This window comes from Solanum dulcamara, chromosome 7, assembly GCF_947179165.1.
Source record: "Solanum dulcamara chromosome 7, daSolDulc1.2, whole genome shotgun sequence".
NCBI classification, from domain to species: domain Eukaryota; kingdom Viridiplantae; phylum Streptophyta; class Magnoliopsida; order Solanales; family Solanaceae; genus Solanum; species Solanum dulcamara.
In genome coordinates, this window is record NC_077243.1 from 42,751,094 (window position 1) to 42,775,068 (window position 23,975).

The 23,975-nt window shown below is 36.2% G+C and overlaps 1 protein-coding gene across 1 annotated transcript; it reads left to right on the forward strand.

Moving 5' to 3' along the window:
• Nucleotides 1-18,675: 18,675 nt before the first annotated feature.
• On the forward strand, nucleotides 18,676-23,769 carry LOC129895578 (lysine histidine transporter 1-like). The gene is made up of 6 exons (XM_055971303.1): nucleotides 18,676-19,104; nucleotides 22,023-22,803; nucleotides 22,899-23,004; nucleotides 23,109-23,200; nucleotides 23,313-23,381; nucleotides 23,504-23,769. Exons 1-6 carry the CDS (start codon nucleotides 18,923-18,925, stop codon nucleotides 23,600-23,602), a joined length of 1,329 nt encoding a protein of 442 aa, XP_055827278.1. The 5' UTR covers nucleotides 18,676-18,922; the 3' UTR covers nucleotides 23,603-23,769.
• Nucleotides 23,770-23,975: the final 206 nt, after the last annotated feature.

Sequence of the window (23,975 nt, forward strand, 5' to 3'; positions counted from 1 at the left end):
CCTTTCTTTATACTATAGAGCAACTATTAGCTTTGGACATCTAGTCCTTAGCTAATTGGATGATTCGAGATGACATCTCTGATTCCCGGTGTGTGTTAGCCTATGTGGGAGCTCATTCATATCTTTTGGATCGAATTCAAAGCCGTCAGTTTGAGGATGAGGTGTTAGTTTCACTTTGATATTGGGTTTTAAGAGGTGATGGTAGTCTGGCTATCGTAGATTTAGATGGGGTTTTAAGATTTGGTGGTCGTCTTTGTGTTTTGAGAGTTAGAGGTTTGATTCAGATGATCATCCCATGATTCCAAATATTCTATCCATCCGAGCACCGCAAAGATGTATTGTGACTTGAGGCAGCATTATTGGTGGAGTGGTATAAGGAGAGACATTGTAGATTATATGTTGTGTTGCTTAAGTTATCAACAGTTAAGGCCGAGTATTTGAGGCCTGGGGACAACATTTTGAGACTACCCATTCTCGAGTGGAAATGGGAGCCGATCACCATGGATTTCATTATGGGGTTGCCTCTCACTTCTCGTGGTCTTGATAGTATTTGGGTCATCGTGGATCGATTGACCAAGTCCACATACTTCCTTCCCATTCATACTTCCTACAGTGCTGAGAGGTTAACCTGTATCTATATTTGGGAGGTGGCCCACTTCATGGTTTTCCTGTTTCTATCATCTCAGAGTAGGGCTCATAGTTCACATCTATCTTTTGGAGGACTTTTCAGGAGGAGTTGGATACCCGTGTCGACCTTAGCATAACTTTCCACCCACAGATTGATAGTCAATTGGAGCGCACTATACAAGTTCTCGAGGACATGTTGCGAGCTTGTTTATGGATTTTGGAGGTTAGTAGATCACGTTTTGCCCTTAGCATAGTTTATATACGACAACAGCTACCACTCTAGTATTCAAATGGCCCCGTTTGAGGACTATATGGTAGGCATGTTGCTCTCCAATTGAATGGATTGAGTCTACGGAGCCTAAGCCATGCAGTACAGACTTGATATAGGAGGCCTTAGATCATATGAGGGTGATTCAGGAAAGGCTCAAGACATCTCAAAGTAGAAACTGAAGCTATGCGGATCATAAGAGTCGACCGTTGAGGTTTGCCGTTGGTGATAGAGTACTCCTCCGTGTATCTCCCATGAAGGGTGTGATGAGATTTGGGAGGTGGGGAAACTTAGCCATAGGTATATTGGCCCATTTGAGATATTGAGAATAGTTGGCGAGGTTGCATATGAGTTAGCTTTGCCCTAGCCTTTTTAGCTATTCATCCAGTTTTTCATATTTTGATGTTGCGATGGTATGTTCTAGATGAGTCGCATAGGATTCAGTATGACGCAATTAACTTGGATGATCATTTGATATATATTTAGGAGTCAGTTGTTATTTTGGTTAGAGATGTCAGGAAGTTGCATTCTAGAGTAATTCCGGTGGTTAAGGTCCATTGGACGCCTCATCCAGTCGAGGAGGCTACCTGGGAGACCGAGCATGAGATGCTGGCATAGTTCCCTTATTTATTTGAGCCTTCAGGTACTTTTTGACTCTCACTTTCACAGAAAAAAGTTCTTTTAGTAATGGATATTGTAATGACCATCCAGTTCATTTTTGAATTTAAGCATTTATTTTGCCTATTAGAGCAATCATGTAGCAACCCCAAGTCATTTATGACTTGTTGGTATTGATTGTTCAATTGCCTAGTCATTTGTTTGGGTGCTAGGCCCGTTTCCCTGCTTCGAAGACTTTATAACTTAAAACAATGACTTTGATCGTAACTTTAGGAAAATGACCTCAAAATGGAATTCTGACGGTTCCATCAGCTCTGAAATGGCAAAATTAGGCTAGTACATGATCGGCATAAGTATTGAGGCAATTGATATGAGTTTAGGACCATTTGGAGCTTTTGCCTTTGAAATTTGGCCTAGAGTTGACTTAACAGTCATGGAAAATGCGCCCAGAAGAGAATTTTGACAACACGGTTAGCTCCAAAATATCAAGTTTGGTTTATAACGACCCTTCATTCACTTCCTAAGGCTTCTAATCTAATCTTGAGGCCTATTTTAGAAATGGGCTCAAAATGACACTTGGTTGTGGGACCCACTTTTCGTTAAAAGAACTCCTATGGTAATTCTGAATGAGCCATTGAGTCTAAAATATCAAATTTAGTGGGATAGCATATTTCATTTGCGCACATGGGGTTCCGAACGAATCTGGAGCACTCGGTTGGAGAATTTGGCATGCTAAGCTCATTCTTGCACCAGCTGGATCTTGTGCCATCGCAAAAGTGAGTGTCGTTAAAGTGTCCAGGAGATCGCTAAAGTGACCAGCCCTCTCGAGCAAGTGTCTCTTAAGAGACAACCCTATCGTTAAAGCGATTGGTTGCTTAAGTGAGCAGGTGTCCCTAAAGTGATGCCTGCCTTTTGGTGGGTATCGCTTAAGCGATCGCCAGGGGGTTGCTAAAGCGACATTTAATGGTCGTTCGTAAGACCTTTTTCCAGATTTTCTCTAAAACTTTAAATCTTGTTTTTTCCTTCAATTCTTGGGCGATTTGGGCAATTTAAAAGGCTAAATTGTGTAGATATTTTAGGGGAACCCAGTGGTGTGTTCAGAATTAGGATTTGTGGCTTCCTTTAAGGGTGGAAGCATTTGGAGGCCGCTCGAAAGGGAAACTCTCCATTTTCGTGAGTTGGAGAGCACACGGTCGGCCTATAGGTATGTTGTAATTTTCCCATCGTGAGACTGAGCATGATTAGGTAATTGTATCTTGAATTATGTGAGTTGGAGGTATTGATGTGTCGAACATGCTAAACTCTGAGAATTCATGTCCAAGGCACTATTTTGGAAAATTGTTGGACTGTTTAAGGATGATTCCTTCTATTGTTGTTCATCCGCACCTTGTGTTGTATGCATTGCATGTGGTTATATTATTGGAAGCATGTTGGGCCTTAGTCTAGGCATAGAGTAGTGATTACCTTATACTTGCACGACTTTGGTGCCGCTGGGTCTTAGAAGTTCTCCGATGTCATTTTGGATGGTTAGCTCCTTGTATACTAATATAGCAAACTTGAGTCTGACAGACTGAGCCTTAGCTATATAGTAACACATCTTGTGACCTTACCTCCATAATGTCCTATTCTCCTAACATTCCTGTATCATTTTGTTCTAGATTCTGGAAGTCCCCTCGATAATTCGGGTTATATATGCTTTGGGCTGGAGTGATGTGTTGAAGGAACTCGATTCGGGGTACTCCTCGTGAGGCTCGGTTTGTCACTGATTCTATATTCAGTTCGATCCCTTAGATACAGTACCCGGTTCAAGCCCGTTGTCTAGCCTACTTGTGTTTTGTTCCTTTGCTATAGATACCCATTTAAAGTCTATGGTCTAGCTTAATTATGTTCAGGCTCCTTAGCTACAGTTTCCCGGTTGAAGTCCGTGGCCTAGCTTATCTATGTCGACCCTTCACTATAGTCAACCGGTTGATGTCCATGGTCTAACGTACTCGTGTAGAATCATTACCTACAGTTACCCGATTAGAGTCTGTTGTCTAGCTTACACGTGGTTCAATTCATAATTCCCTAATGAATCTTCGATTCAAGTCTTCATCTACTCTCAGTGTTGGGTTGAGGTATTAGAGTTTGGGAATGGTTCGGTTCAAGTCGGGTAAATGGTGATATTATTGGAATCCTTTTGGCTTCATTTATTTTACTTCGACTATTCTTACACCTGCCGGGCTTATGGGAATCCATGCAAGTGGTTACCTTATACTTGTGCATGAGAATACCCATTGGGTTTAAGGGAGCCTGGAGAATTTAGGTAGATTCTTCCTTTTTGATTTTTAAGTACGCTCGTGTACATACCTATATTTACTTCTTGTCCTGTCTTTGGTTGTGATCATTTACTTGAAATTCTATTTAGTTTTTCTTACCTTACTCAGTCTGCCTATGATGCCTACTTGGTACCTATTGTTTTGGTACTCATACTACACTCTACAGCTGCTTGTAATGCAGGTCGAAGTACTAGCTACTGGTATTTATTCGAGCTAGATGCAGTCTTGATCAGAGGTGAGGGTGAGCATATTGCGTCCTGGATTTACCCATATCCCTCTATTTATACATTTTGAATGTCTTTTTCTTTTTGAGATAACTTTGTTTCCGTGTTCCACTTTTGAGACTTGTACTCTTTTTACTAGTAGCTCTGTACATGTGACTTTTAGGTTCTGGAAGGGATCTTTTTATTTGTATATATCTAGTTGCCTCACCCGTTCAGGTATGCTCATATTATTTCTTTACTATTTTAGATTAAATTGTTGGTCTTCTACCTGTAAATACCATTACTCGTTGTTCCTAAATAAGGGTTGGCTTCCCTACTAGTGGGTCATAATAGGCATCATCATGACCTGAGAAATCAGTTCGTGATAAGCTGGTATCAGAGCCCCAGGTTCACCGATCTCACTTGTACAGAGCTAACATCTAGTAGAGTACTACAGATCGATGCAGAGACGTTCATGACAATCTCAGGAGGCTACAAGATGTCTTTAGGAACATGTCCCTTTTGTATCCTATCGTGTAGTGTGTCTTATCATTTTTTGAAAATCTTACTTGTTCCATTCTTTTACAGGATGGCTCACACGCATGATGGAGGTAGAGGCTAACCTCGGGGTCATGCCAGGACTGCATCACTAACCCGGGATCGAGATCAGACTTTAAAGTCAGAGGTGAAGCCACCAGTAGCTCTAGTACATCAGCAACCTGTGGGCCTGGGACCAGCCCAGCCACCACCCTAGCCAGTTGCAGCTCCTTACCTATAAGTGATGTTCGCCGAGAATTTAGATGCTATTGGGAGTATGCAGCATACCCCAACTCTATCGCTCCAATGTTGCAGGGCCATCTTGCACTATAGGCACCAATTGTTCAGCAGCCACCAGCACCCGCTATTTAAATGAATGATTTGGAGGGCATTATGCCTCTTTGAGAGAAAAAGATGCTCGGGGGTTTCCTTATTCTATCACCATCAAGGTTTTTTAGGGCTGTGGGTGGGAATGCCCATGATTTTCTACTCACTTTCCAAGATCAGCTACAGACCTTGGGTCTAGTGAAGATGAGGGTAGCCGACTTCTCTGCTTATCAACTAAATGATCCTTCCCGGCAGTGGTGGCGTACATACTTAGATACCAAGCCAATTGGGTCTCCATCAATGACGTGGGCTAAGTTTTCAGAGGCCCTCTTGGCTCAGTTTATTCCCAAGAACATCAGAGATCATCTCTAATATTAGTTTTCATGGTTGGAGCAGGGCTCCATGACCATATCTGAGTATGAGGCCCGATTCCACGAGCTTTCTAGGCATGCCACCATGATATTACCTATAAAGAAGGACAGAGTTTGGTGCTTTGTTAGGGGATTGAAGCTCCAGCTATGGATCACGACCAAGTCTTTAGGCTTAATATGCCTCTCATTTTAGAAGGTGGTAGAACATGCCCGTATGCTCGAGCAACTCTATTGCGAGGCCTAAGGGGCAGCGGAAATAGAGCTAAGGAGGAGGATAGCCATATGGGCGTTGCTTTAGACCTAGGGAGTCCTATGATAGATCTCATCAGAGATTTCAATCGGGTCAGTCCATCCGCCCCTTCCAAGCCTCTCTTCAAACTTTAGAGGGTGATCAGCACCGTCAGGTTATCTCTAGAGCCAGTCCGAGTAAGGGCCGGGGTGGTTCATAGATGGGTTCTTCCAACCGAGGTGACCAACATTCATAGGGGTTCTATGAGTGTGAGGAACTAGATCATTAGTCTCTTGAGTGCCCTTACTGCAGGCTAGCCTTACCACCTCCACAATCAGCTAGACCTATACCATCACCAGCACCTCTAGTTAGAGGCGGAGGCCAGGGCTAGGACCGCAAGGGTGGTCATCAGGTTGCATAGGAAGGTCCCTAGAGAAGGCGTGCAGGTTTGAAGAGAGGGTCGAAGCGCAAGGGTAAAGGAGCCCATACCCAATTCTATGTAGCTCCAGCTAGAGTAGAGGTTGAGGCCTCAAATGATATGATCACAGGTACGGTTTTATTATGCCATTAGCCCGCATCCTCTTTATTTGATCCCGGCTCCACATATTCTTATATATCTATATATTGTGCCCCTCTACTAAGTATGAGTCTGAAGACCTTAGTTGAGCCTCTATGTTTTTTGACTCAGGTAGGTGATTTATTAGTAGGGGATCAGGTCTTTAGATTCTGTGTGGGGACTATTCAGGGGTTTGACACTAGGGTTGATCTTATTTTACTTGATAAGGTGAATTTTGATGTGATTCTGGGTATAGACCGATTATCCCCTCACTGTGCATTCTTGGATTGCTATGCCAAGACTGTTACCTTAACCATACGTGGTATTCCATCAGTGGTGTAGCAGGGCTCTTATAGTCGCACGGCGATCGAGGTAATCTCTTTTGTTCGGACCTAAAGGTTAGTGGCTAGCGGATGTTTACTTGTGTTATATATGTAAGTAGGGAGTTCCCTATAGTTTATTCAGTACCTACAGTACGAGAGTTTGCAGATGTGTTTCCTGTCGATCTGTCTGGCCTTCTTCCTGACTGTGATATTGACTTCGCCATTGATGTAGAGCCGGGTACCCATCCTATTTCCATCCCATTGTATCGTATAGCCCCTGTGGAGCTTAAAGGAGCTCATTGTTCAACTTTAGGATCTCTTGGATAAGGGATTCATTCAGCCTAGTGTATCACCTTAGGGTGCCCCAGTCCTGTTCATTAACAAGAAGGACAGTACTATGCGGATATGTATTAATTACAGGCAGCTGAACAAGGTGACGGTGAAGAAGCGTTACCCCATACCTAGGATCAATGACCTATTCGACCAGCTTCAGGGTGCCAAGGTATTTTCTAAGATTGATTTGAGATCTGGCTACCACTAGTTGAGGATTAGGGAAGCGGTCTTCCCTAAGACTGTATTTAGGACTCGTTACGGCCACCATGAGTTCCTAGTGATATCTTTTGGGTTGATTAACGTCCCTACTGCATTTATGGACTTGATTAACTGGGTGTTTAGTTAGTACTTCAACTTATTTTTCATAGTTTTCATCAATTTATTCTAGTATACTCACAGAGACGGGATGAGCATGAATAACATTTGAGAGTAGTGCTCTAGACTTTGAGAGATCAGTAGATTTATGCCAAATTCTCAAAGTGCAATTTTTGATTTAGGTCCGTAGCATTCTAGGGGAATGTGATGTCCAAGGATGGTATTATGGTAGACTCGATAAAGATTGAGTCTATTCGTGATTGGGCCAGGCCTACCTCTGTGATAGAGATTCGTAGCTTCATCGGATTAGCAGGGTACTACAAACACTTTATTGAGGGGTTTTCTACTATAGCAGCACCTCTAACTTGGTTGACTCGCTAGGATGTCCCTTTTTTGTGGTTAGAGGAGTATAAGAGGAGCTTCTGGAGGCTTAAGGAGTTTCTTACCACCGCTCATTTAGTGACTCTTCTAGTTGAGGGCGAGGGATTCCCAATTTATTGTGACCCATCTGGCCTTGGTTTGGGTTGTGTATTAATGCAGCTGGGCCAAGTTATTGCTTATGTGTCTAGGCAGCTTAAGCTGCATGAGCGCAACTACCCCACTCATTACTTAGAGTTGGCGGCGGTAGTGTTTGCACTTAAAATTTGGAGGAACTACCTATATAGAGTTCGATGCGAGATTTACACTGATCACAAGATCCTTCAGTATATTATGAGCTAGAGGGACCTTAATTTGAGGTAGTGCCTCAAGATTGAGCTCCTGAAGGTATATGACCTCTCTACTCTCTACCATCTGGGTAACGCGAATGTAGTAGCGGAGGTCTTGAGTCGGAAGGCAGTGAGTATGGGTAGTCTAGCCTTTCATTCTACTATGGAGCGACCATTATATTTGGACATCCAGTCCTTAGCTAATTGGATTATTTGACTCTACATCTCTGATTCCCGGTGTGTGTTAGCCTATATAGGAGCTCATTCATCTCTCTTAGACTGGATTCGCAGCTATCAGTTTGAGGATGAGGTTAGTTTCACGTCGATATTAGGTTTTAGGAGGTAATGCTGGTCTGGCTACCATAGATTCAGATGGGGTTTTGAGGTTTGGTGGTCGTCTTTGTGTTCTGAGAGTTGGGGGTTTGAGAAAAGTCAAGAAATCTAGAAACAATTAAATTGTTGGCGATGAACAAGTAAGAATTGCCTCAACAAAAATTGATGGAATTAGCCCTAAAAAAGCCATTCAGGTTTGTTATCAGATGATCATCCCATGAGTCTAGATATTTTATCTATCTGGGCACTGCTAAGATGTATCTTGACTTGAGGCAGCATTACTAGTGGAGCGGCATGAGGAGAGACATTACAGATTATGTGTCATATTGCTTGGGTTGTCAGCAGGTTAAGGCATAGCATTTGAGGCCTAGTGGCGAGCTTCAGAGCTTACCCATTTCTGAGTGTAAATGGGAGTCGATCACTATGGATTTCATTATGGGGTTGCCTCACACTTCCCATGGTATTGATAGTATTTGGGTCATCGTGGATCGATTGAACAAGTCCGCACACTTCCTTCCCGTTCATACTTCCTACAGTGTTAAGAGGTTAACCCGTATCTACATTATAGAGGTGGTTCGCTTTATAGTATGCCTGTTTCTATCATCTCAGATCGGGGATCATAGTTCATATCTACCTTTTAGAGGAATTTTCAGGAGCAGTTGGGTACTGATGTCGACCTTAGCACATCTTTCCACCCACAGACTGATGGTCAATCGGAGCGCACTATACAGGTTCTCGAGGACATATTGCGGACTTGTGTTATGGATTTTGGAGGTCAGTGGGATCAGGTTTTGCCATTGGCAGAGTTTTCATACAACAATAGCTACCACTCTAATATTCAGATGGCCCATTTTGAGGCCTATACGGTAGGCATTGTTTCTCTCCAGTTAGTTAGTCTGAGTCTACGGAGCCTAAGCCGCGCAGTACAAACTTGATTCAGGAGGCCTTAGATCATGTGAGGGTGATTCAGGATAGGCTTAGTACATCTCAGAGTAGACATCGGAGCTATGCAGATCATAGGCATCGACTATTGAGGTTTGCCATTGGTGATAGAGTAATCCTCCGTGTATCACCCATGAAGGGCGTGATGAGATTTGGGAGGCGGGACAAGCTTAGCCACAAGTATATTGGCCCATTTGAGATATTGAGAACAGTTGGCGAGATTACATATGAGTTAGCTTTTCCCCCGGCCTTATCAGTATTCATCCATTTTTTCATGTTTTGATGTTGCGCTGATATATTTTAGATGTGTCCCATGTGCTTTAGTATGACGCGGTTGACTTGGATGATCGTTTGAGCTATATTTAGGAGTCAGTTGCTATTTTGGCCAGAGATATCAAGCAGTTGCATTCCACAGAAATTCCTGTGGTTAAGGTCTGTTGGAGGCATCGTCCAGTCGAGTAGGCTACCTAGAAGATCGAGCATGAGATGGGGTACAATTCCCCAGCTTATTTGACCCTTTAGGTACTTCTTGACACTTACTTTCGCGGAGAAAAGTTCTTTTATTATTGGATGTTGTAATGACCCTCCAACTTATTTTTGAAGTTAAGCATCCATTCTGCCTATTAGAGTGTTCATATAGCAACCCCAAGTAATTTATGACTTGCTGGCACTGACTATTCAGTTTGCTAGTCATTTATTTGGGTGTTAGGCCCATTTCCCTGCTTTGACGACTTTATAACTTAAAAAGTTGACTTTGGTCATAACTTCAGGAAAATGACCTTAGAACAAAATTTTGAAGATTCCATCAGCTCTAAAATGGTCAAATTAGGCTAGTAGCATGGTCGGCATGAGTACCGAGGCAATTGGTATGAGTTTACGACCATTTGGCGCTTTTGCCTTAGAAATTTGGCCTAAAGTTGGCTTTGGTCAATAGTCTTGGAAAACGCATCTAGATGAGAATTATGACAATGCAGTTAGCTCTGAAAAATCGAGTTTGGTTTAGAATGACCCTTCGTTCACTTTCCAAGGCTTTTGGTCTAATCTCGAGGTCTATTGTGAAAATGAGCTCAAAATGACACTTGGGTATAGAACCCACTTTTCATTATAATGACCTCCGATGGGAATTTTAAATAAGTTATTAAGTCCTAAACGTCGAATTTGGTAGGGGTAGCATGTCTCATTTGCACGAACGGGGTTCCAAATGAATCCCGAGCACCCCATTGGAGGATTTGGCATGCTAAGCTCATTCTTACACCAGCTGGATCTGTTGTCGTCGCAAAAGCGACCTCCGATCGCTAAATCAATTGTCTTTAAAGTGGCGAGGAGCTCGCTAAAGCGACCATCCCTCTTGGGTGGGTGTTTCTTAAGCGATAGCCCTGTCGCTAAAGCGACTGGTCGCTTAAGCGAGTAGGTGTCCCTAAAGCGATGCCCGCCTTTTGATGGGTGTCGCTTAAGCGATCGTCGGGGGGTCACTAAAGCAACATTTTAGGGTCGTTCTTAAGACCTTTTTTCCAGATTATCTCTAGAACTTTAAACCTTGTTTTGTCCTTTAATTCTTGGGCAATTCAAAAGGTTAAATTGTGTAGATATTTTAGGAGAACCCAGTGGTGTGTTTAGAATTAGGTTTTGAGGCTTCCTTTAAGTGTGGAAACATTCTAAGGCCGTTCAAAAGGGAAAAGCTCCAGTTTCATAAGTTGCAGAGCGCGCAATCGGCCTACAGGTATACTGCTGATTTTCCCTCATGAGACCATGTTTAGGCAATTATATCTTGAATTGTTTGAGTTGGTGGGGTCGGGATGTCGAATATGCTAAATTCCTAGAATTCATGTCCTATGCACTATTTTCGAAATTGTTGGACTGTTTAAGCATTATTCCTGCTATTGTCGTTCATCCACGCCTTGTGTTGTATGCTTTGCCTGTGGTCATATGTTTGGAAGCATGTTGAGCCTTAGTCTAGGCTTAGAGTAGTGATTACCTTAGACTTGCGCGATTTTGGTGTCGTTGGGCCTTAGAACTTCTTCGACATCGTTTTGGACGATTAGCTCTTTGTAGATTGATATAGCAGACTTAAGTCTGATAAGCTGAGCCTTAACTAGAAAGTAACACAGCTTGTGACCTTACCTCCATAATGTCTGTTGACACCCAATTTTGACCGGTCACAACGCAAATTAGCTATCAACTTCTTTAAATTTTGAACATTTTTAAATAATTAACTTTTTTGTAAAAACAAATATATTTTCATATAATTTTTAACTATTTTTATCTTTTTTATAAATTTTAGTATAATATACATATTTCTATATAACTATATATTTGATTACTATTTATTGGTTGTTCGAAAATTATCTCAAAAGATTTTATTTTTTACTAAATACAATGTTAGTTAGGTTAGTTTAATTATAGTTTGTATTTTTAAAATTTTTAGTTTTTTCTAAAATAAAAAAATTCATTCTCCCACATAGAAAATTTATGAAGAATTTGGGGTTTTGGAGCCTATATAATGGCTCGTATTTTCATTAAGAAGGGAAAAGAAGCGGGAGGTTTTTTTGCTAGGATTTTGGACTCTTGTCCCCAGCCTTAAAGTTGTGAAAATTTCTAGCTTTCAATCTATATTTTTCTTCGAGGAAAATATGAGATTGAAGTCAAAATTTAGGCTAAGAATAGAGTTCTTATAACATCGAACTCACGAAGGTTCGAGTCTAAATTTTTAATTTTTCTTTTTATTAATTGGAGTTCCATCAAGCACTTAGGTGGTGGTGAAGTCGTCTTCTGCTCATCGTCTTCAGTCTCACTGCTCAAAAAAGGTAAAATATTTTCTCAACTTTATTTTATTTAATTATTTCATATTTTATATTTAGTTGATTAGTCATCTTTTTTTTATTTGCATGTATTAAGAATAATTAGATTAATGATAGAAATTTCTTATAGTTAACATGTGTTAGGATTAATTAGCTAGCATATGTTAGAATTATTTAATGAAAGCTCTTAGTTTTGTTCATTATTTTTTTCACGTAGTTTTCTTTAACAATATAGATTTTTATGTTTTCAATTTCTTCTTATAGCATGATTTAGATAACAGAAACATGCTTAAGTTATTATTTAGTTAGAACCTTCATGACCTAATTGATTTAATTCTATCTTTAAACTTTGAGTCAGTATAGCGTATATATTAATTATGTATCCTTTAGTTACTTATGGGTTCCCTCGAAGATAGGGAATAGAAATTGCAAAACAACTGAGGCATTATGAAATTATCAAAGGAACAAGTGGTATCCATTGGGAAAAAAAGTGATAAACAAAATGTGAGACACGTGTCATCAGAGTATAAGTGCCCCGAATGGAGAATCGGACACGATTATAAGCACTAGTGACGTACTGATTGGGATGAATGAAATGTGGCTTCGGCTAAACTACTACATTAGTTATATGACTCGAGTACCAGTACTTGGACTAGATTGGGTACTAGTTATTGAGAATTCTGAGCACCCCATGGTTATATTAAGGTTTCTTATAGGGGCAACCTAAAGTATAGATGAGTTAACAGAAGGTGTAGACATTCTTTCCTTTCTTTTTATTTCTCTCTCTCTCTCTCTCTCTATATATATATATATATATATATGTTGTTAGTCACTTCTAGGATACCCATCAATTTGATACGTTAAAATATCATGATATATTCCTTGGTTTAGCTTAAAATGAGTAGATGCTTATGTAATTTTATTTTGGTGCATGTGATATCAATTTGAGTCCATCTTTGGACTCCATCCTTGCATATCATTTAGTTTTGAGTTTTCCATCATCTTGCTCGAAATTGTTGGAAAGTTGATACATGAAAAGGAAGCTAATGTACATGGTTTGAATATTGATATTGGGATGTATACAAGGATTACAGGTGGAAAACAGTATTGTATACACTGATATACAGAATATCTATAGTCCGATATGCAAGAAAATAATATTGTATACACTGATACATAGTATATATACAGTGATATACAAAAGATACAAGGAACAAATAGGTGGTATACAATGTCTATACAGTATGATATATAGAAATAATATTGTATATAGTGTATTTATAGTATGATATACAGTGTAAATAAAGCAGTGATATATAACAGAATTGGGCCAAAAGCCCAAAATGCAGGTGGCCCAACAGCTTAGTCCAGGCGTACAGAAACTAAGTGTCGGGCCATATTTTCATATGTTATTTATTATTTATTTTTATTGATTCGGTTTATAATAATTGATTTACTTGTGTTGTTTATGATTGCTTAGATATTAATCTTGGTTTAGTTTAACTTAATTAGATTCCATAAAGATAAACCATTTCATGTTAATCTACTTTTTAAATGATTTTTCTACCTTTATTTAGCCATTTTGATAAACTTTTCTTTTTTTTCATAGTATTTTCAATGTATAAGCTTGATCATTAAAAAAATAGTTTTAAAGTCTTTACTTCCTTTAAAATTAATAGTTTCAAAAGTTAGTCAAATAATTTTTCAAATCGGCGGATAATCGTGCGTTAGCGGCCACTTTGAATTCTAACACCTTCTCTAAGTGGAAATAAGAACCTCTTACCCAATTTCTCTAATTTTAAGACTTAAATCTGTTAGGATTTTTAAAATTAAGGTTTCTTGATTTTCCTTAAAAATTAAGCGGCGACTCCTTTTTAAAATTGATTTTTTCTCTTAAAAAGTTGAAATTAATTTTAAACCATCTTTTTTTGACATAACAATATGCTATTCTCCTAACATTTTTGTACCACTTAGTTCTTGATTCTGGAAGTCCCCTTGAAAATTTGAGTTGTATATGCTTTAGGCTGGAGTGATGTGTTGATGGAACTCGGTTTGGGGTACTCCCCGTGATACTCGGTTGGTCGCTGATTCTAAATTAAGTTCGATCCCTTAGCTACAGATACCTAGTTCAAGTCCATGGTGTAGCTTACTTGTGTTCAATTCCTTAGCTATAGATACCCGATTGAAGTCTATGGTCTAGCTTACTTGTGTTCAGGCTCTTTAGCAACAGTTACTTGGTTGAAGTCTGTGGTCTAGGTTATCTGTGTAGACCCTTCGCTACAGTCAACCAGTTGATGTCCGTGGTCTAACTTACTCATGTCGACCCATTAGCTACAGTTACCCAGTTAGAGTCTGTGGTCCAGCTTACACGCGGTTCAATTCCTAATTCCCTGATGAATCTTCGGTTCAAGTCTTCATCTACTCTCAGCGTTGGGTTGAGGTATTAGAGTTTTGGAATGGTTTGATTCAAGTCCGAAAAATGGTGATATTATTGGAATTCTTTTAGCTCCATTCATTTTACTTCGGATATTCTTGCACCTGCCTATAACACCCCCTAAAAATGTTGTATATGATGTTCCAATTCTCGATAAAAATGATATTATTTCTGTATTTTGGGCATCACTTTTAATATAATGGTCCAAATTAGGTGATTCAAATTTCTGAATAACCCAAACATCATTACTTACAACTTTTGTGAAGACCATATTTTAATTTTCGGAGGTTAACTAGGTCAAATAAATTAATTGTTGTAAAATATGGTGATGTGACGAAATAAAGTGTTTGTAGAATAAATGTCATATCTCACTGTAGGATGCTCCAAATCAGTTGATTCTTTAACTATATGAAAGTATACTTCTAGAGAAACAATTCATATGAAGACATCAAATCCTAATAAGAAAATTATATTTTTCAAACGCGGCTCTAAAAAGGGTATTTCGTTAAAACAAGGTTCATATCACCAACCATGGAAAGCTCTAGATCCATTTGACATCACTCATGACATCAATAGTCCTCCATTTGACATCACCCATGACATCATAATCTTTCATTAAATTTTCAGATTTTTCTTTATAATTATTTTAGTTATTGTTAGGTCCCTCCTTCACACCTATAAATACCCACCTTATTTCATCATTTTGTTCATCAAGCTTTCTCAAACAACTCTTCTCTCTATACACTCCTTTACTCATTCTCAAAATATAGTTTTAGTTCTAAGTAGTGTATAAATACTATTCCGGTGATTCATATACTCTGGGTAGTATACAAAACGCTCCGGCGAGGAGAAAATGCTAGGATTCAAGAGTGTTTATTAAGTCCTTCAATTTTGAGTAACGCTTCGGATTCCAGATATGTAAGACTTCAACAAGAGAATTTCTTCTACTCACATGCCTAAAGTATTTTGTTTATATGATAAATTATATTTATTTTCTTTAAGTTTTATTCTAAGTTATGTGGGTGTTTATCCATGGGTTCTTCCACCCATGTAGTTCAAAACTCTTTTAACTAAATCTCTTTATTTCAAATAATATTTTCTTATGGGTAATTTTTATTTCTACTTAATAGCATGAATCATGGTTAAACTAATTATTATTGATCTATTTTAATGCAAAATAATTTTATATGTATGAATTGAAGGTTTGCAAGTATTTTCTCTTTTTAGCTCTTTAAAGGTTCTTGAAATTCATGGTTGGTTGTTTAAAACATGATTTTTAATTAATGGATTTCAAAGTATTTATGCATAATTTCAGTTACATAGATGTTTGAAAGTTGAAGTGATTTGAACTCACCTAGTTTTACTATATTTTCAATGAAGTTTGACTTGAAAGCTTTGACTCCAAATGAATATTTATGAAAACAATGTCTATAATCAAAAGGGAGTCTTATAAAATAAAAGAATGATGAAATGATATGAATGATGAATTCTTTATGCAATAAGGACAATTCTTGCATATTTGAATCACCCAATATTTTAAGGAGCTATTTCACCGAATATGATATTTTGAATTCTCAAGCTATCTTCTATGAATATTTTAAAGTATTAAACTATTTTGTGGGATTGGCATAGAACCGAATAGAGAATTGAGGTGGAATTTGGTAAGGGAATCCTAGTAGCAACCCCTTGTCTCATTAACTATGTGCCAACATAGGAGCCCTTGTAAGCTTAGGCTAATGGATCCATGAAAGCCCTTAAAGTTAAAGGATATCTATATGATTGATTATGCATGCATTATGTTGCATATTACATAAATGTTTTAATGTTTCCTCAATGTTCATGCATGCTTACATACTTAGTACATTCAAAGTACTAACACATATTCTTTTGCCTACATGATATCACCATATAGGGACCAGTGCTCCTCATCGTTCTCCTCCACGTGGTTAGTTGAGATTTTGTTTGAAAACTACTTTTGGTGAGTTCCCATATTTCGGGAACAATACTCATTTATCTTTCTAGCTTATAATATGTTGAGATCTTTAGACACTTACTCTGGCATTTCTTTCTATTATGATTTAGGGTGAGTTAGGGACTTGTCTTCACCCCGTTAAATCTAAAAATTAGAGATATTGTTGGACATATGTAAGTTAAAGATTTACTATTATGATTTCCGCTTGTTTATTTATTGTCATTACCTATGAAAGGCTAAAAGAATGCTAAAAGGCTTATTTGAGGTACTTTCGGGTTTCTCATTCGCCATGTTACGTCTAGGCCCTAGGCTTGGGTCGTGACACTGCCGGGCTTATGGGAGTTCGTGCAGGTGGACTTAATATTTGATTAGTAATTGAGAGAGGTGGATTTGGCGTCCTGCTACTCCATATTTTAGCTCGTAAACAGTAGCTGCGTTTTGGTGATTTTACTCCTTTTACTTCTCTAGTTTTTGGTGCTATCTTGCTTGTTGCTCATTGTTTGACACTTCCTTGGTAGCCATTTTGGAGAATACAATTGTAACTCGTGTTGATTATACTGGAGCTTTGGCCTTGTGGTTTTTACTCTTCACTCCAAAGAGTTTTTTCACATAAATTTGGTGTCTCGTGTTGTTGATTTATTCTTGCTTTGCCTTATTTGGTTTGGTTGATATACTCGCTGCCCAAAACAGTATTTGTGCTTGAATGTATTTGTCTCCTCTTGATTCAAATCGAAGAAAAAATTTAGATTTGAATTTTCTTCCACTATTATCATGTCATGCACCATTACTTGTGCTTGCCTTTTCCAACAGTTCAAAGAGTAATATTTTTAAAACCCAAATGTATGGATATATATTAGTTCTCTTTCAATTTTATTTATGATTTATTGGATATATTTTTTTTAAAAATATATAACAATTATTTATTTTTTAGTAATAGTTTTGGACTATATTACATAAGCTATAACAATTTTTTGATCCACGTAAAGAGTTGCATTTTTGAAACTACATTACAATGCAAAAATTTACAAGTTGATCTCATACTAACTAAACTATACATTCTGCTTCTTTTATTCTGCCAGCCAATGATCTTTATTAGTCATCATTCTTTTTTTATACTCCTACAGTTCTTTCCGGTAATATCTATATTTATTAATATTTAATTTTAAAATTTGAAAAATAAGTAATTAATATCAAAAGTAAAATATATAAAATAATATATTTTTTGACAAATTAAAATGAAATATTTTTAGTACATATCTATATTGATGCTAAAATATGGAAAAATCAATATATAATTCTTAATCATTAAGATTGACTTTTTTTATTTGAACTTGTTTTTAGTAACTTTTTTGGTTAAACTTATTTTCAACCCTTTAGAATATTCAAGTTAATAGTATTAATGCGTGGCACACACACATGCAACACACTAAACTAGTATATAGAAAGAGAGAAAAATATTTAGGTTAAAGTATTTCAAAAAAAAGTTGAGGCTTAACTGAAATTCGGCCAACCTCATTAATTACGAATCATAAAAAAATTCACCTCTATCATTTTATTTTTATAAATTATAAAAAATGTTTGTCACCCTTAATTGAAATTTCCACAAACTAAGGTCACTCTCAAATTCTCAATGCTACTCATCACTGTAAGGGGTTTCGATAATAAATGTTACTAGTACAATTAACGAGAGTAATATTCCCACCGTTTCTATTTACGTATTAAATATTTTTTAATTTGATTTTTTTTATTTGTCAATTTTGACAAATTAAGAATTTTTTTTTTCTATTATATTCTCAATTTATTAACACTGAGTGAGTAATATGTTTAAAACTCTATCAATTAATAGGGGTAAAATGGTAAACTCACTATACCAATCATTGTTTTTCTTAATAGGTGTGTCAAGTCAAAATTTGACAAGTAAAAAAGAACGGAGGGAGTAACAACAACCATAATTTAGGTATTAAACTAACAAAATATGAATAGTTTAAGAAAATTTTGAGGTATTAAATAAAAAAAATTCGGAAAGTTATGTACAATATGCGCCATAAATTTGTATGCTACAGTGCTAATAAATAAAGAACCACTAAAATTATTTTGGTAGAATAAATATAAAAACGACAAATAAATAATGAACCACTAAAATTATTTTGGTAGAATAAATATAAAAACGACAAATAAATAAAGAACCACTAAAATTGTTTTGGTACAATAAATTTAACAACGACAAATAAATAAGGTTGAGTTTGCGAAATATTTTGTGAGACACACATTTTGAGAATCCTTATTATAAGGGAAATTTTTTGGCCTATTTTTTAGGCTTTAGCTATTCTTTGTGGTAATAAGACAGTTGTTTGGACATGCAGAGCTATTCATCGATAGCCTATCATACAATCGCCATTTCAGGGTCTATAACGTATATATAAGAAGAGTTTACATAGGCGCATACAGTGAGGGAACTGCATGTGCTTCTTCATTCCTAGGGTTAAAACTGAGGACTCTAATATTCACAATTGAGTCCTTGTTTGTCCCCTATTGATCTGTAACTTCTAATTCTTGTCTACACTCTCGGTTCCCTCCAGAAATTCAAAAAGAAAAAAGAAATCTCTTTTTTGTTGAATTATTAAACACTCCACGAAAACAACATAGTTAAAAACAAAAAAAAACAAATTCAATTTCATAAGAAAGAAAGAAAAAAATAAAGAAGGAAAACGATGGCTCATGCTAATGAAAGAGAGGTATATACCAGAACAGAGGAGGAGAAAGCCATAGATGCATGGCTTCCCATCACATCCGATCGAAATGCGAAATGGTGGTACTCTACTTTTCATAATGTCACTGCCATGGTTGGTGCTGGTGTCCTCAGTCTTCCATATGCCATGTCTGAGATGGGATGGTGTGTTTTTTTACTCTCTCCCTTTATATTTGATTGGACGCCAAATTTTACAAAGTTTTTTCAAAAAATAAGAAAATTATTTAATAAAATAAATTATAGTTATTTGTATAATTATAAATAATTATCTCATTAAGAATAAATTAGATATTTAAGTTATACTATTATTGTACTAAATATAAGAAAATATCATTTTTGTTTTTACTTTAAATATTAACAAAAAAATTTACATAAATTAGGATCAATAGATTATATATATATATTTCCGGGGATTTGGTTTTGTATTTCTTTCTCTTTTTATTTCTATTAATTTTAGTTGACAGTAACTATCAAATTTGTGCATTACTTCCAATGTTTCAATCAACTGTCTTATATTTTTAGAATTTCCCAAAGATAATGCTACTTTTTTATATTTATTAATTTTTTAATGCCAACATTCACATCTATCCTTCATAACATTCACTTGTAGGAATGATATGACTTATTTCAAAATTAGAGGTTATTTTTGATATGCTAGACACCTTTAGTTAATAATTACAAAATTTAAAGTATTTCTATATAATCTTACTTTAACTTCAGACTCATTCAAACTAAAACACAAAATGAAACAATGGAAATAATATTGTTTGCGCTCTTGATTCATATAATACAACAACAACAAACTCAATATAATCCCATAATGTGGGGTCTGGGGAGGGTAGAGTGTACGCAGACCTAACTCCCACCTTGAAAGGTAAGGCGGCTGTTTCCGAAAGATCCTCGGCTTTAAGAGAGGACAAGATAATAGGTCAGATAGGGGCAAGCATATAGAAAACAAGATGAAAACAGGAATAGCAGAAGGGAAAGTCGTGGTAGAGTGGTACGGGAAGAACGAGGCATTAACTACAATAAATAAATAAATAAGATAAGATAGATAAGACAGTCAAAGTACAACGGCGCCATAACTATAAACAGCAACACAATGCAGAAATCAAAAGGCAATAAACAATGACTCTTGATTCATATAATGATTTTGTTTAAAAAATGTAAATTTTTTGGATAGATAAGATACCCCTAAAATTAAATTAGGTGACTCTCTCTTTTTGATCTGGCTCATAGCAGTTTGCATGCACGATTCTAACATAGAGAAGAGAATTAAGAAATAAAAAAAAAATTATAATATATATATATATATATATATGCATCAATAAACTTTTTCAAGAAGATATGATGTAAGAAGGCGGCATTAATGGTTAGGAAAAGTTGGAGATTGGTCAAATATTAATAGTCAACATGTTAATTCTCAAACTGTTCGAATAAAGCTTTAATTAATGTATGTGTACTATGTGGTTTAGAATAATGGTGGTGTTGTTTATTTAAGAACATTAATTTTTTTTCATCTCAATAATTATCTTTTTATTTCACTATAGACTAAATTAAGCAAAATAAATAAGTTTGCAAGCTAAATTTCAGTTACCCAAAATACCAAATATTCATAGCGTTTTAGGAGTTGAATTGTTATTCTTTGTAATTTTCTCTTATTCTCGATTGAATTTGAACCTTGTTTTCCTTTAAATATTAGTAAAAGGAACAAATTATTTGCACCGACATAAGTGTTAGAATTATCATTTTCCATTTAGGTTTAATTGGTGTTACAATTCTTCTACCAATTTTTAACATCTATTATTATTTTTAGGGAAAAGGGTCAAAAATGTCCTTAAATTATTTGAATTGAACAAAATGCCCTTCGTTTATAGTTTGATTCAAAAATGTCTCTGTCATCAATACTTTGATTCAGAAATGCCTTTATTGTTATTTAATGGGTCAAAAATGCTCTTTATCAAATAAATATATTATTTATTTTCTTTTTGAACACATTTTTGTTCTCATAATATTTCTTTTATTAGAAAATGTTTATTCTACTTAAATTATAAAAAAAATTAAACATTAAAAATATTTCTTATTTTATTATAATTATTTTTTTATCGTTATTTGAATAAAAATTAATGATGAATTTATTATGATCTTATATATATGATATATATTATTTGTTAAAACTTAGAGTATATGAAATTATTCTTTTTTAATTGGTAAAATGAGATTATGAAGAATAAAATAATTTCCTACATTTTTATTACTTAAAGTGATTTAAAAAGAAAGAAAACAAGAATAGAGTTCCTTAAAAGTAATATTTTTATAAGAAAAAAAATTTGTGGGGGTGGAATGTTTCCTCGGGACGGACGGTTTTTTTTAAAAAAAAATATTTATTTGAAAAAGGGCATTTTTGACCCATTTTGTAATAATAGGGTCATGTTTGACCCATTAAATAAGACATTTCTGGACCAAAGTATTGATTTCAAATAATTTAAGGGCATTTTGACCCTTTTTCCTTATTTTTATGGTAGTAAATAAGTGATTTAAATATCGTATATTTGTGCTTTTTAATTTCGACATTGCTTGGACTAACTTATTAAGTAATCAATTTTTTTTGCAACAAGGGCATTAGTCATGGCAAAACACTTAAAATGTCAGAATCCATCATACACCAGAACTTTATCTACAAAAAAATATATTTAGTTAGGTATACATATATATGGTACCTACCCAAGTAAATGATTCAACTTCGCAATAAATTTTAGGTGAGAGACAATTATATTGCATGACATGTTTGTACCTTATACCATAAAAAACAATCTCAATAAACATCATCCATCTAAGTAAATGTAGTTGACGACATGCCTTCGTAACTGAATATTTTGTTTAGCTTCACTGAAACAGGTATATTTGCCCCTCAAAATTTGTGTTATCTACACATATTTTGATATTTTTTTGGATCACTTTTAAAAGTTTGTATTGATCGATTGTTAAAAGACACGTACCCAAAAATTAGTATATTATATATGTTTGGAAAACATGTGGAATTGATAAGAATAATTTTGCAGGGGCCCTGGGGTGATAGTAATGTTGATGTCGTGGGCTATAACATTTTACACAATATGGCAAATGGTAGAGATGCATGAAATGGTACCAGGAAAAAGATTTGATAGGTACCACGAGCTAGGTCAACATGCATTTGGTGAGAAACTTGGTCTTTGGGTAGTTGTACCCCAACAAATAGTGGTGGATGTGAGTTCTTGCATAATATACATGGTTACAGGTGGCAAGTCGTTGAAGAAATTCCACGAAACAGTTTGCCCTGATTGTCAACCAATAAAACTAACCTACTTCATCATCATCTTCTCCTCAGTTCACTTTGTGCTTTCTCACTTGCCAAATTTCAATTCCATATCATTTGTGTCCTTGGCTGCTGCGGTCATGTCGTTGACATATTCGACTGTTGCTTGGGCAGCATCTGTAGGGAGAGGCATTGAAGGTAGGGTAGTGAGCTATGAGCTTAGGGGTGAAAAGACAACTGACAATGTATTCATGTTCTTGAGTGCTCTTGGAGATGTAGCTTTTGCCTACGCTGGTCATAATGTGGTGCTTGAGATTCAAGCCACTATTCCCTCAACACCAGAAAAACCTTCCAAAGGTCCTATGTGGAAGGGTGTATGGGTGGCTTATGTCATCGTTGCCATCTGTTACCTCCCTGTGGCTTTCATTGGCTATTGGGCCTTTGGTAATCTCGTTGAGGATAACATCCTACTTTCGCTGGAAAAACCTATGTGGCTTGTTGCTGCTGCCAACTTGTTTGTTGTCGTCCATGTCATTGGAAGTTACCAGGTACCTACCTACATGCCTAAAACATCACGTCATTCTTGTCATTTACTAATTATTCCTGAAGTTATCAATTGCTGATGCACTTGACTTGTTTGCAGGTTTTCGCAATGCCTATGTTTGACATGATAGAGACACATGCCGTCAAATCTATCAAACTAAAACCTTCTACTTTTCTGCGCTTCGCAGTGCGTACAACATATGTTGGTAAGTGCAATTGGGTTTCCCATAATTTTAATTTTAGTTACTTAAAAGTTGATGAATGGGGAGTGAGTGGTCAATATTCACTTTATTATCTTTTTTTATCATAGCATTGACGTTGTTCGTCGGTATGACCATACCATTCTTTGGTGGTCTAATGGGGTTCTTTGGTGGATTTGCTCTAGCCCCAACATCGTATTACGTAAGTAAATTACATAAGGATTTCACTAGTTTGGTTTTGTGTTATGTTATCACCCAGTACTGATTGACATTGCCCTCTTTTCTTCTTCTTTTTTTAAAAATAATCTCTCCAGCTTCCTTGCATCATTTGGCTTATCATTGTAAAACCCAAAAGATTTGGTTTTTCTTGGTGGATGAATTGGGTGAGTAAAATTTTATTTAATTCGATCCATTTAATTTTTGAAAAATTAAGTTAATTTTATAGCGATTCCCTTTCTAATTTCGGTTACTTACTATGTGTTTCTTATTTCTAAATAAATTTCAGTTCTGCATCATAGTTGGGGTACTGCTGACTGTTTTATCGCCTATTGGAGGAATGTGGACTCTTATCAAACAAGCCAAGAATTACCGGTTTTACCAGTGATTTGTAATTTCTTTTTCTGAATATTTGCAACTGTAAATAGTTATCTTTTTTTCCCTTTTGCCATTTGTTTGTTACATTTATGTTTTAGAACAATTAATTAGAACAAAACGAATGTATATTGTTATAGATGGTTAACAACCTTTGTGAATAATAATTGAAAATAAAATATCTTTGCTTAGGAGTACTACTGTCCAATGCCTTCAGTTTATTTTTATCCTGCCAAATGTAATGCCGTTAATTAGCTCTTCAAGATTTTAACTAATACTACTAGTTTTAGGGGTCTCTCGTCTAAAAGACCATTCTCCAAACTTATTTGGACATTTAGACACAAGTTTTCAAAAATTGGTGAAATACACTCTTTTATGGCATCATC